Source organism: Tachysurus fulvidraco, chromosome 23, assembly GCF_022655615.1.
Source record: "Tachysurus fulvidraco isolate hzauxx_2018 chromosome 23, HZAU_PFXX_2.0, whole genome shotgun sequence".
NCBI classification, from domain to species: Eukaryota; Metazoa; Chordata; class Actinopteri; order Siluriformes; family Bagridae; genus Tachysurus; species Tachysurus fulvidraco.
In genome coordinates, this window is record NC_062540.1 from 8,342,985 (window position 1) to 8,359,791 (window position 16,807).

General features: G+C 37.7%; 1 protein-coding gene across 7 annotated transcripts in view; it reads right to left on the reverse strand.

The window, feature by feature from the left end:
• soga1 (suppressor of glucose, autophagy associated 1) overlaps positions 1–16,807 on the reverse strand; it is a 45,190-nt gene that overhangs the window by 15,799 nt on the left and 12,584 nt on the right. For all 7 annotated transcript variants that reach the window (XM_047806982.1, XM_047806981.1, XM_047806980.1 and 4 more), the window contains exons 4-5: positions 3,531–3,593; positions 1,874–3,175 (exon numbers count right to left, since the gene is read on the reverse strand). In XM_047806982.1, coding sequence (XP_047662938.1) covers positions 1,874–3,175; positions 3,531–3,593 — 1,365 coding nt within the window. The remainder of the gene's footprint in view (positions 1–1,873; positions 3,176–3,530; positions 3,594–16,807) is intronic.

Below are 16,807 nucleotides of genomic sequence, written 5' to 3' on the forward strand. Positions count from 1 at the left end.
TTGCTATTGACTTTACTTATGTACTTGATATTTTTTTGATAAAATATACATATAAAAATAATAGTTGCTAGCATGCAGCGGGTAGCAAATAGTCGTTAATTATGCTTGCTAAATAAATTTATTCGTTATATTTTACATATTAAACACATACAGCAGCTAATTTCTTCTGTGTTGTTAACAAGGATTTATTCTGAATTATATATTATGTTTATTTTTTAAATGACATAATATATGTATTTTTAACTGGCTTTCAAATAACTAAGCAACTGTTCAGGATAGTGGACAGCAGGGAACATCATCAGCTTATGAAAAAAAGATCTGATATATAACTGCACTACTATAGCTAAATAGGAAAAGTTATATGTAGGTCTAGTTTATACCCAGGTTTGAAAAATGTGCATCTACTCAAATAATGAGTAGGACTATATTAGCCACCCAGGAAATGGCGTCTGAAAAGTCTGAAAGAAGGCCACATGTTATAGAAACTTTAATGAATGTTCCATTGTCTATTCATGCTCTGGCTATTTCACTGAACAGTAGCTTGGTTACTCAGGCAACACAAAATCTTTACATGATACTTACCTCCAACACTGATCTAAGAAACATATGAATTAACTTAACTTAAAATATGAATTACTTAAAATATAATCTTATTGATAAAAAATGTTGTGTTTGTCACATGATAAAGTAGGGACACATATACCAATCAGGCATAACATTATGACCACATTTCTAATATTATATTGGTCCCCATTTGCTGCCAAAACAGGCATGGACTCCACTAGACTTTTGAAGGTGTGCTGTGGTATCTGGTACCAAGATGTTAGCAGCAGATCCTTTAAGTCATAGAAGTTACGAAGGTGGGGCCTCCACGGACTTGTGTGTTCAGCAAATCCCACAGTTGCTCGACTGCTTTGAGATATGGGAAATCTAAAATCAACACCTCAAACTCGTTTTTGTGCTCCTCAATCCATTCCTGGACCATTCTTGCTTTGTGGCAGGGCACATTATCTTGCTGAAAGAGGCCACAGCCATCAAGGAATATCGTTTCCATGAAAGGGTTTACATGGTCTGCAACAATGCTTAGGTAGTTGTCAAAATAACATGGATGGCAGGTCCCAAGGATTCACAGCAGAACCTTGCCCAAAGCATCACACTGCCTCTGCCGGCTTGCCTTTTTCCCATAGTGCTTCCTGGTTGAGTGTTCCGCAGGTGAGTGACGCACACGCACCCAGCCATCCACGTGATTTAAAAGAAAAATTTGCTCAAAATACTTGCCCATTTTTCTTGCTTCTAACACATCAACTTTGAGGAGAAAATTTTCACTTGCTGCCCAATATATCCCACCCACTAACAGGAGCCATAATGAAGAGAGTGTTATTCACTTCACCTGTCAGTGGAAACTATGTCATGCCTGATCGGTGTATATCCATTCAAGTCAGTTTTCAGTGATACCATAATGAAAATAAGCAATACATTTATGAGTATAGAGACTCTATCATACTGAAACTTGTAGGCTGCATCTGTTTGAGCGGATCGTGTTCATTCCACTGTGATATGATTTTTCAAAAAAAAAAATCATAACTCTCTCTAATACATCTAACAGATATTTGACTCTAGACGAGCAGTGTAACACTAGTCACAATATACTCCATTAGAGGCCAAGATGTCTTAAAAAAAGAGCATGCACATTAGTTGCACTGGTTGGCAGGCTTTATAAATAAAATAAACAGATCAATGTTAGTAACTTAGCAATAATACACAAGGCAAAGCAAAAAAAATTGCTCTCAATAATAAAGGAGGGATAAAAGAAAATGAAATGAAAATGAGCTTTTAAAGGTTTCAAGGCAGTGCTGAGGTAAACGGTTCTTACCTTCTGTTGAACGGTGATCTGATTGACCTGAGTATCTACAGGGCTTGGCTCTGCTGACTGAGAGACTAGGGCAAATGTCGACAGCCCCTTCACATGCTCATAGTCAGGGGTCTCCCCAAGAACCTCTATCCTCTGACTGAGAGCCAGCAGCTGGGCCTGCAGAGACTGAAGCCTACTGTGAACAGCCTCAACTAGAGTCAGATTAGAATTTTGCACTTGGTTCTTTTCCAGCAACCCAGCTTCTCCAGGTTCCCTAGCTGTTATTTTATGTAAGATTGTGTCTGAAGAGAAGGCTAAAAGACAGTTGGAATCAGCAGACATGAGGAGCTGGATTGCTGAGGTAATTAATTGGGCCTGGTCACGAATGGCCAAGAGTTCTTTGATGTTGAGGCACTGATCAGAATGGTTATTTCCTGTCACTTTCTCACTCTTTTCCTCCAGAGGCTGAATTTCTTCACCATCAATAGGGCTATCGTTACAATCTGGGCTGGGCACACACTCAGCCGAGTCCCCAGCCTCTGCATCAGTTTCCAGGGCAAGCCGAATGTCCACATGTCTGGAAGCCAGGTCGCAGCGCTGGAGGTTGGACAGCAAAATGCGATTCTCATACTGGAGCTTTTTTACTTTACTGCTCAGGTCACTGATTTGAAGCCTGGCTCCCAGGAGCTCTTCTTGTGACGCTTCATTTAAAGATCCTTCTTCAGAAGCTGCCACTCCAGTAGTGATGGATGGAGGAAGGATGGTGGAAGGTGACAAGGATTCATTATCAGAATCAGGAGGAAGTTCTGACTTGTACCGATTAAGTTCATTCATCAGGAGTTTGTTCTGCTCCTCCATCTCAATAAGTGACCTTCTCAGCAGATCTGCTTCTTCTTCTACAAACTGCAGGTGCCGCTGCATCTCCATAACATTCTCAACTGAAGGTGAAATTAGCAGCTGTCCAACTCCTGTCCCAACTGCAAGACCTCCAGAGGTCTCCTGAATCTTCATGTCATCCATTTCAGCACGAAGACCACGATTCTCCACCTCCAGCTCCACTATCCGTCGACTCAGCAAGTTAGCTTCCTCTTCAACCAACTTTAGGTGAACTCGAACCTCGGCTTCACGTGTGTGGGGCGAGTCAGCCACCTCATCAACAGTCAGTGAGGTATCTATGTCGCCATAGACTGAACGATATTTGGTCAGTTCTTCCTTCATCGCCTCATTGTCTTTCACCATCTTGGCGAGTTTCTTGCACATAAGTGCTGACTCCTCCTTGGCAAAATGGAGCTGGCACTTCAGGTCAGAATTATCCTCTGGAGGCTGATAGCAGAGATAACATTTTTTTCAGTAATCTGATATATAATCACATAAACAAATATATGCCAACTGTCTAAGCGAAATCAAAACAAATGAAAAGGTTCTCTAAATTAAATTCTGTAAGAATACATGTTAATATAGCATAAATACTTAAAATCTACACCCTCTTGGACCTTTTGGATCTCTTAAAAGGTAGAAAATCTTATAATAAAGAATTGTCCTTTTCCTATATAAGCATTTCAGGGGAACCATGCAAAACTCCAGCTATCTTTACCTACAGGGTACTTCTTGGACTATGCTGACAATAATCAATAATATACTATATTAAAAGTGTATAAAATAATTACAGAGGTTCTACCTGTGGTGATGTCTTCTTATCGGGTTTGTGGTTTGGCCTTGGACCTCGCTTTTTTAGAGAGTTCTAGGGGAGGAACATGACAGTAAAATTAATTACAAACTATAAGAACAAGTAATAACTGCATAAAACACTGCCCCTCCATACACACACACACACACACACACACACACCCCACCCTAAGCATTCATCATCATAGTCACAGCAATAGGAGCACAAAGATACAGTTGGCTATAGAGCTGCTGTAAAGTAACAAAGTAATTGTATGTGAATTATGGTTATAGAAGTAGCACAGTCTTGCACTGTAATGAACAGAGCATGGAAGGGGGAATAATACCCACACCAGAGTTTGCTGCAGTATAGGATCTGGGGTTTCCATAGAAACTACCATCCCTTGTGTCACTGCAGAGTGAGAGGGAATGCACTATCATCATAATACAAGTCAGTGCAGACAAAACAAAACACAAATCACATTTCCTGGACACTTCAACACCATCAGAGCACATTATACAAGTATGGCACTTTGTATATAATCAGGAGAGAGGAAAGCTTAGCTAGAGGAGCCTTTATGAATTCATCTTACAGTAAAAGTACAGCATCAAATCAATTTGCTGACAGAATGCCACAGTAATGCAGGCAGCAATTCATTGATAAATAGCACCAAATATTCCTTTTAAAATCAATATGCTTATTCTGAATAATACCAGAAGCCACGATTCAATTGTGGATCTCTTTCAGCACTGCGGTCTCTGTAGAGTCTTTATGGGGCTAATAAGATTACAGAGAGCTAACACCATTAGTTACACAGCTCCTGTAGGCCTCTTAAGGCTGATTTTTATAATTCAGCATCACTGCATGCAAGTCAGTGTTTATGCATATAACATGAGTGTGTCCTCTAGGAGGTGCTATCACAGAACCACACCAGATCTGAATTATTCACACACAAGAATAACTGAAAGACAATGATTGTGTTAAAGTAGAAATAATAAATAGTAGATAATATGGACATATCTTTAATTTGAAAAGTGGGGGGAAAACTCGATGAAGTAAAACCTAGTTAAATTCATGCAGAAATCCTGTGTCATACTTATATTGTCTGTATTCAGCAATATGAGCCACTTTGTATCGAACTATTTCAATTTAAGTAGTGTTCAAATGCACAGTTCTATCAATCACTAATGATCAGATGATTTCATTTTCAAGGATGTTATTTAAAAATAACTGAATATAGAAATACAATGTTCTACCTTATACATTTCAATATGTTTTTAATTTAGTAATGAAAATCTTTGGGGGATTCTTATGTTTATACTCTTAGGTTTCATAGCTTATAGTTTCTTACATCTAAGCTTCTTTGCTTCATTACTACGCACCATTACACCAAGACAAATTCATTGCACATTCATTGTAAACCCACTGTACTTGGCAATCAAAGTGTTTCTGATTGTGGTTTTGAATTTAATGTCTTTAATTTTCAATATTAAGAATTTTAAAATTCAAATCCTCACACTCACATTACATGCATAAATACTGAGCGAGTATAAACACACAATGTCCTAACTTGCATGAATAGACACGCACTCAGAAGTATAAACTCATTTCCAACTTTATCAGCTGCTGTATGTGTCATCTCAGGACATGTACATACACAGACGCATACGTGAGTCAGCACAGTAAATGGCAGTAAATAACTTACAAATGATCAGCGGTCCAATATGCTTGTTTATATGTGGTGAAATAGCACATTTGAGTGCAAGTGCTCTAGGCCTTCTTTAGCTACTCTCTGGATGGCTCAACTGTTTGTTTTGTCATCTGACTCCCACACTCTGGGTTCCATCATCATGAAATTTAATAAGGATCCGAAACCTGACACGTGACATTCATTTGTTCAGCTCCAGACAGGTCTTGCACTTGTCATTGCTTGATAGAGCTGATGAAATTTGTATCTTGCACAAAGGTTTAGGATTAATTAGGGAGAGGTTACATTTATAACCTTCTAGACAAGCACACTGGAAGCAATATTATCCTACATTTACACTAGCAAGTGAATTAGCAATGGAAAAATCTTTTTTTCTATGCACATGAAAGAGACAGAGAATTTTACAATTTTTTTCAATTTTATAGAAGTGACAAGAGATACCAAGAAATATTATAATTGATATTTACTCAATTCTATGCAAATCAGGTATCACTTGAATCAGGTATGATCAGGTTTTTTTTTTTTTGGGTCATCACACAAGAAGAAAATATGAAGAAAATAAAGGCTGAAACTAAAAAGCATTGGTGCCTCTGGTCAGTGTATGTAGCTAGTACAGTTAGCCTGTTTTTAGCTTTCATATGGCATGCTAAAAACTGTGTTGTTTTTTTGGCTTCAGAATTTATTACTACTATAATTTCTCATCAGACCTAAAAAAAATAAATAAAAGCTCTAGAGCTGGAAACAATCTAGTTTCATGAGTTAACGAGTTTCATGAGTGTGTTGAATGCATGGCTACAGGCTAGGAACAGAAGTGCACAAAAAAAAAACATTCAGTAGCAGACACAATAACAGAGGAAACATTTTCAAGCCTTTTTGATTTTTCACACTTCTAAAATGCAATTTTTCAATACTTGTAAAATGCAGATGGGTGCAACAGACCATAATAGGTTCCCATGGTGACTGTTAAAGTGCCAGTTGAGGCTCATGGAACAAACTGAAGAGGGAATGGTGAAGGGAAACAGGAAATGGCAGCCCTGAAAATCCTCTTGACAGGCGGTAGCTCCTCTTCTTCCAAAGACATATAATCTCTCTCTCTCTCTCTCTCTCTCTCTCTCTCTCTCTCTCAGTAATACACACATGTGTGAATACAAATACACACAAACACATAAATGTAAACAATAAAGCCAGCAACTTTTTTATTTGCATCCTTTTTTGCATAAGCTATCTGAATATTAACTGAAATTAAATGTGGGCAAAGTGATGTGTTTTGTCATTTCTCTTACTGTATAAAAGGAATTATAGAATTTAATGAACATAAGATTCACAATGAAGTGCTTCCTTCGAAAATCCAGACTTTTATTTCGGTGTTTTTTTTTCCATTGTTCTCTTCATCTAAAATCCTTATTGGCCCACACTCCTGTCAGTAAACATGTGCTAGCAGTTTATTGGCCAGTACAGATCCCACCCTCATAACCCATAAGCTGCACAATGACACCTGAGATGATGGCCTAGGGAGAGATTATATGCTGAGGACAAAATACAACCAACCAACACACTCAAATGCACAGACACACAGCTAATCTCTCTCTCCCCAGGACTGCTAAAAGTGATCTACGAATCACACTTCATGAGAAATTGATTTATTTGTAGAATAAATGACACCAGGGGTTAGGGTTAGATTCTTGCCATACCATCCGGCAAAGCTCGAGCCCGTGTCCGCTTTTTAATGAGACAGTTATTTTACAATACTACTGGATGTTACTGTTAATTAGAGAGAGGAAAGGCTTTTCTAATTAAGATAAATGCCTGTAGGGCTCATGAGATTTGCAGCAATGTGTATAGTATGCACACTACACACACACACACACACACACTCTGCAGAAGTGGAACTGAACAGTAGTGCATATTAAACCGAAGAAGAATGGAGGAAAAATCTTGCTTTTTGTTTAAATCAGATACATCACTCAAAGTACAGAGCCTCAAGGTGCAGCTTAAAAGCCTCTGGCATTCACAGTATGTAATCATTCCCCACCATCAACAGACCAAAGAACAACACAGAGGTCATCTAAATGTCACAGTGAGATGAACAGTGAGGGTGATGAAACACCCCACTCCCCCAGCTCACCCCTGTAATGCCATGAAGAATAAAGATGCAATTTATTGATGATCCAAAATCATCTACAACCCAACATAAGATCCTAGTAGCAAGCGTATTTCTGCCACACAAACACTGCAAAGCCAAACACACTTTCATCTCTACATCAGTGCACCAAACCGTCCTTTCATCCTTTTGTAACATTAAATGGACGGGTTCCACCGCATAGAACGTCTAAATGTCAACAACAGGTGTATGCCTAACAGGCTTATACATGGATAACTGCCTACATGGATAACTGATTAAATGATTGCTCTTGACCTAACAGAGTGCAACCTTTTCTTTCTAACTATAATCCACCAATCACACATCATTAACAGAATATAAACTGACTGCTTTAATTAACAGTTGGGTTTGTCCGGGTGTCTCAGACGCTTTGGACTTCCATCTAAAGTTTTGTATTGTTGTGTAGATGACATAAAGCAGAGATCTTTTAATTAAACCAGTGATGTCCCTAACATTTTGTCTCTTCTTTTACAATTAGTTATCCATACAACAATATACAATATAAATGCCAACTTTCTGGTGCACAAAATTCACTGCTATAAGACAGACTACTGTTTGCTCTATGCCTTTATCTGCCATAAAAAATACCCTTCGTAAATCACACCACATAAAAATACTTGGTGCAATGCCAATGTGTATGAAAAGCTTTTCAAATGGCACAAGAGAAGGAACTAAAACTAGAACTAGAACTCTTTGTTACCCAGGTCTAGTCTAATCAAATGTAATGTCAGCATTCTGGTCCTTATTAATTCGAGTCAGAGGCAAATGAAAAACAGTGGGTTACAGGGCTTAAACAGCAGGAAAATAAGTCTGTTTATCGCTCAAACATAGGCAGAATAATGAGAAAATATATTCTCAGCAAAAGCTTTCTCAATTTACAAAATAAGTATGAAACATTTCAAAAACCGGTAATGCAATTATGAACAAAAACATTACATTTACAGCATTTGGCAGACACCCTTACACAGAGCAACTTGCATTTTATACGACTATAAAATAAGGGGATAAAGGGCCTTGCTCAGGGGCCCAGCAGTGGCAGCTTGGTGGACCTGGGATTCAAGCTCTCACCCTTCTGACTAGCAATTCAACACCTTACCCACTAGGCTACACATCCCCTGTGGAATTTGTGTGGAATGAAAGACGTTATTTTGCGGATGTATTATTCTCATTGGTAACTATTTAAAAACATGATTTAAATATGTTTCGTATGTTAACTGGCCCTCCAGAATTATTGGAACTGTTCATAAAAATAAGCAAATATAATTGTATAATATTATTTACAAGTATGAAATTTCAAAAATATGAAAAATATTAATATTTCCATAGTGTTTTCCATTTGCATTCAATCCCAAACAACCCCTTTAATGTTGATGCCCTTAACCATGTCTCGTTTGCATGGGTAGTTATACTTCAAGAACCATCAGATCACATTTGTCTAAAAGGGCTCTTTGGAGTAAAGGATTTTCATCTCTTTGGGTGAACAACCCTACAAAAGTCTGCCATGTGTGGTCCTGTGTAGGGTTCATTATGTGTCAAGCATGCTCCGGTAGAGACTGCTAGAAGTATAAAGATGCCCAAACAATCAGTAACAAAAACCAATATGCACCTTCCAGTGTCATGATAAATGAAGACCTAGGATAAACAAGAGCAGCAGGCTACTCCTATTTAGAGAACACATTCATGCTCTCAAACTTGGCTTATTTATAGCTGTATTTATCTAACCTTTTAAGGCACCAAGAAAACATTAAGGCTTTACAACCAGCAAGACTTGAAAAGGTACACTTTAATGGAGCATATAAGAGAGAATCTTAAAGGAGCGCTGCTGCTCGTCTTTCGACTATACTCCCTATTTCGGTGGAATTTAATCAGTAAGGCCATGTGTGCATAACATCAGCCAGCATTTGAAACTACACGTTATTTGCTACTAGTAATTGACCACTATTGTGCATTTACAGACAGCAGAGTCATACAGCTTAGTGAATTTCTCACATACTTCTCAGCTACACTTTCATATCAATTTCACTAACACTGGGATTCAGAATTTGTGTACATCTGAAGGAGGACTGGGAGAAGGGAACTAGGTCAAATTCCTTGGCGTAAACCTAATAAAGGATGACATGATAAAAGAATGCAGTCAGTCTGACACAACAAGCACAATCCAAATCCTAGCCTAAAAATGTCTGTACCATGCAAGCCTTTGCTCAAACACACACTATCGTATGTTTCTACAGTATGTTTCCTGAAATATGTGTGTAAATGTGATAGTGTATGATAGGCATTCACTCACTCTACTCCATCGCTACACAAGAGCACTGGAGCAGAAACTTCAACACTCGTTTCACAACAGAAGGAAGAAAAAAAACGAGAAAGAAACCTTTACATCGCTAATTCACTTTTAGAGAAAACGTAGCTTCTGAAAGTCACGTATCCGTAATGGAGCTAATCTTGTCTCTCATTTATTATGTCTACAATTTCTTGGCCCTGATTGATCTACAAAGCCCTTTTAAATGGCAGTTTAATTTTATTCAGTGTAGTTGTTGGCACTTTAATGGCTTGTAAATTGATCTTTTAAACCTTTCTAAGCATCCATCTACTGTCAAACCCCACTGAGGGCTGATTCGGCACTATACACAAAGACAAAAATACCCGACTAAATGTGGACACAAGAGACTAATGTATATTGTTTATACAGTAGTGGAAATAAATTTTTGATTCTTAGCACTTTTATCAGTCTCTCCAATAGATACTAATGAAGTTAAATAACGTATTATGTTAAATAACAGAACAGAATCAATGAAATACTTCGCAGCCAGTCTAATATATTGTACAATAATGTAATTCTGATCTGACTGTAAGATCATTCAGTTTGCAACTCAAGCATTTTGGTCACATTTTCACTAAAAGCCATATGTTTGCCAATTGTCTCATCATTTAAACCCTAAAGGTTTATGTCAAACACTGTACTTCACAGATGATACCTGTGACTGATTCCTTTTATTCACAATGACCCAACTCACTTTACTTACCCTCAACTCAACACTCTGATTGATATAGATGTAATCCAAAACAAATGTACCCACATTAACAAAGTGGTACTTAATACCAATGTTGCTATACGTATTAGAAGACGGTGTGTACTTTCAGAGCTACAAAGTAGCTATTTTTAAACGGCTGGATATTTTTAATTCAGCTGTATCATATTAAGTATTATAATGTATTCATTATTATAGTCTCAGCAAAATATCCTAATGCATCGGAAAGTGAGAGGAAGTGTCGTGTCCCACATCATTCTGCTTTAAATTTGTTTTTAGAGTTTGGAAGTCAGGACAGCTACAAAAACAAATCAGCTGTGCATCCAGAATTACAGTTTTGTAGCATAAATTGTGTGATTAGTGTAATCTGACACATGGATGATGATTATTTAACCAAAAGAGAAAAAAAGTGTGTAACTGGATGGGAAAAGACTGGATGGAAAAAATATTGCTAACAACAATGATGTGGACAAGAAATCTTACAAATGTCTTTAAAATTATTCCTCTGTTATGTGCATTTATTTGCCATCAACTGGGAAACCTCTTATACTTCCAGTTAGTGAAAATCTGTACACAGTACACAGTAGTGTGAAGTACATCATTTGGGATGTGCCTAAAGTTTACTATTTTTATTATTATTATTATTATTATTATTATTATTATTATTATTATTAAGTTGAATGCCCACACTGTAACAATGCTGTAAACGTTACTGTAATCCTGAGGGAGAGAGGGCACAGCCATTTTTGCCTTGTCAGTTCACAGCCTGATACAGACCTGTCAGTTCACAGCCTGATTTTGCCTGCTGTTTTATGACCTGTTTCTGCCCTTGCATGTTTCTGAAATGATCTGACTTTGAATTTGTTTTTGGAATAAAGGAAAGCCCGTCTGCAGCTCTACCCACTGTCTACATCTGACAGAATATTGTGCCTAAAAAATAGGCATGGCAGATAGGCAAAATTGTTGGACAATTTACATAACGTTACTGAGGAGAATGCTCAGCTGTTCACCATCTACTACAAGATCAACCTGGAGCTCTGTGCTCACGGACCACAGTCAGAGGTCAACCTGGTACGTCTCCCAAGCCACATCTAAAGGTGAAACCTGGGGCCTCCTTTCCCAAGCCACACCCAGATGTCATAACTGGCACTCTGTTCCCAAGCCACAGCTGGAAGTCAACCTGGTGGCCTTCTCTGCTCCTGAGCCACAGTTAGTGACCAACCTGGCAGCTTCCATTCCTGCTATTCAAGGCCAACAGGACATCTATGGGGTCAGAATTGTTTCATTATTCTGAATAAATACACTATGATCCACAAATAAATATAAAGAGTTTCACAAATATTGGATAAAAGCGGTAGAAAATGAGTGAGAGTGAGTGAGTGAGAGAGAGAGAGTTTCACAAATATTTTTACAAATTTCACAAAAAGAAATGGAATTCACAAATAAATAAAATGGGATTTGCAAATAAAAAAAATATTTATAAATTGTATTTATTTGCGAATTGCTTCCTGCTCATTTGTGAATCGCGTTCTGTGCATTTGTGAATCACTGCACGCATTTGTGGATTGCGTTCTGTGCATTTGTGGATTTGAAACATTTCTAACGTCAAGACGTGCACAAGAATCCACAAATAGGTGGACTCCGCCCACCGTCTACTCCAGCCAATCACGTTCTGATTTACTCGCTCTTCACACTACCACTGGACCCATTGATGATGCTGAAATCGTTTCCAAAGAAAGCAGAATTGAACTAACCCTTAGTGCTGGCTACAATCCATACAGGGTTACCAGATTGGGCTCGAATCTGCGACAAATGTTTTTTATTTGTTTTTTTTTTTAATCGTATTTTGCAGTACATATTACACTGTGATAGTGCGAGTAAATCAGAACGTGATTGGTTTGAGGTAAACCGTGCCACGATTGGTCAGCGCCACGAGACCGTTGTCCGATTGGCTGAAGTAGACGGTGGGCGGAGTCCACCTATTTGTGGATTCTTGTGCACGTCTTGACGTTAGAAATGTTTCAAATCCATAAACTAAACTACATAAACTAATGTAACAAATCCTTTGTGGGTCTATGGTTCATCTCTGCTATTAGCTACATGTTATGGTACATTTTTGTCTACAGTACAATAAAACAAAAAATGCAGAATTAGAAAGAAATTATTAGTATATTTAATGCAATAGCAGCTAGTTATTATTCTAATTCAGCTTATATTTGTGTTATAGGTTGTTTGCAATATGAGCACATGAATGTAAATATATTTATGTATATTTAGAAATCCTGGATATTTACTTGAGTACAGTTGTGGAGATGTTATTATACTATTTATAAGTTTATTGTGCTTTAAAAAGAAACAAAAACATTGTAATATTCTACACAGATCAGTAGTCACTATGGCTCACTATGTTCTGTGCTGTTTCACATCACAGGCTGTTTGGTGCTGTAGCTTAGTGATGGCACTATTAGAACAGCATTAAAGCCATAAATAGAAGTGCCAGATGTTCTAAATAATGTACCATGCATGAGAGAGAGAGAGAGAGAGAGAGAGAGAGAGAGAGAGAGAGCACATGTATGTGGTATATAGAGGACCTGAGTAGATGACAGTAGTTCAGCACTGTTATTATCAAATTCTTCAAAATTGTCAATCAAGTTATCTCTGATCTTGTTTGTGTGTGTGCGTGTGCATGTACCTGTTTCTTCAGGATAAGAGTATCAAGGCAAGGCTCCATTAATACCAAACATTAAAGCCTTTTTACTGGTTTGTGATACACATCAAGGTTTACCAAGGCATCACAGCACAAATGGTAGAGCAAGCGTCACATGGAACACTCTTTCTCCCAGTAAAGATGACTGTACCTTTGCCAATGCTTTTTGGGAAACTCAGTCTTGGCAAATTAATCCATTAAAGGTGTGGTGCACGATGCTTGAAATCCAATGGTGATATTTGAAATCACCCAAACAAACATGCCCCTAACCCAAATGGGTGTCACCCCAGTTTTGATAGCTCCGCCCTACACATACATACACAACCCAGGCAACTATTATGGCGGAACCTGCTGGGGCAGCTGGCCGAGAGGATATTTTTATCAATAAATGAAACTCAATGAGTAATACTATGGTAATACAAATGTGTTTTTGTAGGATTGTGTGTATTCGACAACGACGTTCAACACCTAGAACCCGTGGAAGGTATCCGCCATGTCAATCTTTCAGTCGCTTTTGGCTAATGTCAGACATGCGCACTGAACACTCTCTCCGCCGCATATTGACAAGACACACCCCTTTCTGCTCATTGGCTACACGTTTGTTGTGTTAGTCGACCCGACTCAGTTTTCTGAAGCATTTTTCAAACATCGTACACTTCGCCCTTAATCCAAAACAGAGCATGGATCGGAAAAATCGCACACGGATTTGAACCTCAGCAAAGATGACCAGTGTGAAAACCACCAAAGGAAATAGAATTATTGGTCATAGAATGTAAATGATAATATGTTGATATAAGCATATGCCATTTAAAATTTGTTAATTTCTCAAATCACAGTTCAAGCATCTAAATATAGAATAATTCCTTTATAATATTCAGAAACATGCATTTCTCATCATCTCATAGAGATGCTTCTATTTTTCAGTGATATTCACATGTACAAGCTGAAAGGCATGGATAAGCAGTTATCACAACTACAAAGGCATAGTGTAAATGTTGAAGGCTGTTAGTTGCAGAAACCTTAGTATCCTTTCAACCCCTCAAACACATACCCACACACGCCAACACACAATCACTCGCTTCCCCCCACCCCTGCAGCACTCAACATCAACCCAGACAACAATGGCTCCCAACAGACTCCAAAAACCAAATCCGAGTGAACTTATCTCTGGTCCTTTTAAAAGCTTCTCACATGGACCATTGTATCCCACTGGGTCTGGCAGCCTGACACTACAAAACACCTCTCATGCAATAAGTGTTTCCGAAGATGAGGGTGGGGAAAAAAGAAGGAAGAGTAGAAAAACAATAGCCATGGAAATGTGGAAGGCTAATCAAATCAGCTGAAAATGTTGAAAAGAAAGGAAACGCTAAGATAAAGAGATATTTCAAACATGCACCAATGCTCTTAGTTTTGGATTTATGGATCTTTAGGGATCGCCTTCCAATGAGATTACATTTTCAGTGAGGGTTAGGGTTGTGTGTGTTTTATTAATGGAACCTGACAGTAATTAATCTCTAATCACTGCTTTGGATCTGTGCATGTGTGAGATTCGTATCCCTGAACAAGCCTTTGTCCATTCTGTTATAAACATGTTATTAAGGATTTTTATATTTGTGTGTATGCGTGAATGTGTGTGTGTGTGTGTTGTTTTTTGTTGACCTCTATAGTAAATAGAGCTGTTCAATGTATAATCAATTCTAATGGCCCACAAACGCATAATAATAGAACTAAATAACAATCTACTTTGAAGTTAACGGCCTTAGAAAAGACAAAAGAATAGACTCGACATACTTTTGTTCTAGTGACAAAACCAGAGACAGATCAGATGGTGGATAAACACGATCTTCCCACTCAACAAACACAAAGAACAAAGAAGGTTATACATTAATAATAAAATATGACAACAATAGTTCATGTACTATATGTGACTAATTAGGCATAAGCTGGTAGAGTCTGTATTTTAATTGGCATGTATAATGAAATACTAAAGATATACATGTATATATGTGACATGTTTCTTTTCAGTCTTTTCAGCCTGGTGCCTGTTTGATGTCTTAAATCTGATATTGAGCCCCTAATTTGAATAGAATGTCTTTGTTGTCTCATAATGACTCGGCACAAATCTTGTATTTTGACACTGCTCGTTGCTTATGAACTTCCTGTTTGGAATTTTAAACTAAGACCAGTACAATGGTACCCTGCCTAATCTATCCCATTAATTTGAATGGTTACTAAAATCTTTGCCATATCAGCTGTGACAGCTCTGATAACATGGTCACTGACTGAGAGAGAAATAGCACTGAGCTCCTATATCAGGGCTTTTTTCAACAAAAAGCCATTTTTTTCAATTTCGATTAATTCATTTCAATTCAAGTTTATTTGTATAGCGCTTGATACAACTGGCATTGTCTCAAAGCAGCTTTACAGAACATAAACATTGAACAAAAGGTTAATATAAAGAATAATATAAAGATTCATATAATACAAAAATTCAAGGTCAATATTAGATATATTTAAATGTGTTTGTATTTATCCTCAATGAGCAAGTCTGAATGGAAGGAAGAAACCTTGAGAGGAACCAGACTCAAAAGGGGAACCCATCCTCATATGGTAACACTGGAGGGTGTGATTATAAATATACAGTCTGACAAATGTTGTATAGATGTTGATAATTGTTGATTAATGTTGAATCTAAGTGTGAGAGTTTAATAACCTTGCAAGTGTGAGAGGTTAGTAAACGGATGTGGTCTGACATTGATGGGTGTTGTGACAGGGTGTGATGGGTAAGACACCTGGCAAGCCACATGATATTTGTCAAAGAGCCATATGTTGCTCACAGTCCATAGGTTCTTGACTTCTGTTCTAAACAGACAAAATCTTTACATATAAGTGTTAAAACAAATTTAAAAAAAAATTGTTAATTTGTTAAATTAGGCCTTTATCCTTATGATATAACATTTCTATTCTAATGGGAGCTGTCTCTTCCAGAGCGACCACAATGCCAAAGGGACAAATTGGGAGAACTGGGCCATGGGCTAGCTTTCAACTCAGCTTTATAAATTAGAGCTACTTACAATAGCAATAGCAATACTCAAATACAATAGCACATAACATAAACACATTGTTAAATCTAACTATCACACCCCTGCCTCCCCATATAAGAGGCGATGAGACAATGAAACCACAATGAGATCCCTAACTGGTTGACTGATGGCTGGTTACATGACAAATATACAGCTTTACAGTTAGACCAGAGACAGGTTAGGTTTTTAATCAGTAGTAACAACAAAAAAGAAAAATCTGAGCGAAAAGGTCCTGGGAAATTAAATAAAATAAATGGATTAGAGAAAGACCCAAATTTAAAAACTTGTTTACGATAGCATCAAGCCCATAGTGTTGAAGCGGCTGAGACTGGTATCTATGGTGCACACAGTGTAACAGTGCACAATACACATGACTTAAGAATTAATGAATTAATGTGTGATCGTCCCAGAGCAAATAAGCAGCAAAAATAGATGCAAATCATCAACAATCTTCTTTAAAGCATGAGAAGCATATTGCGCGACAGGCAATTTTTCTACTTGGCATGTTCACATATTCAAGCTACTTTCAGTTTGATGTTTAGTCGTTTCAGCTCAAAGAATTTTCAAAGCCTTGCTGGGTTATTTATGTAAAAGTGAT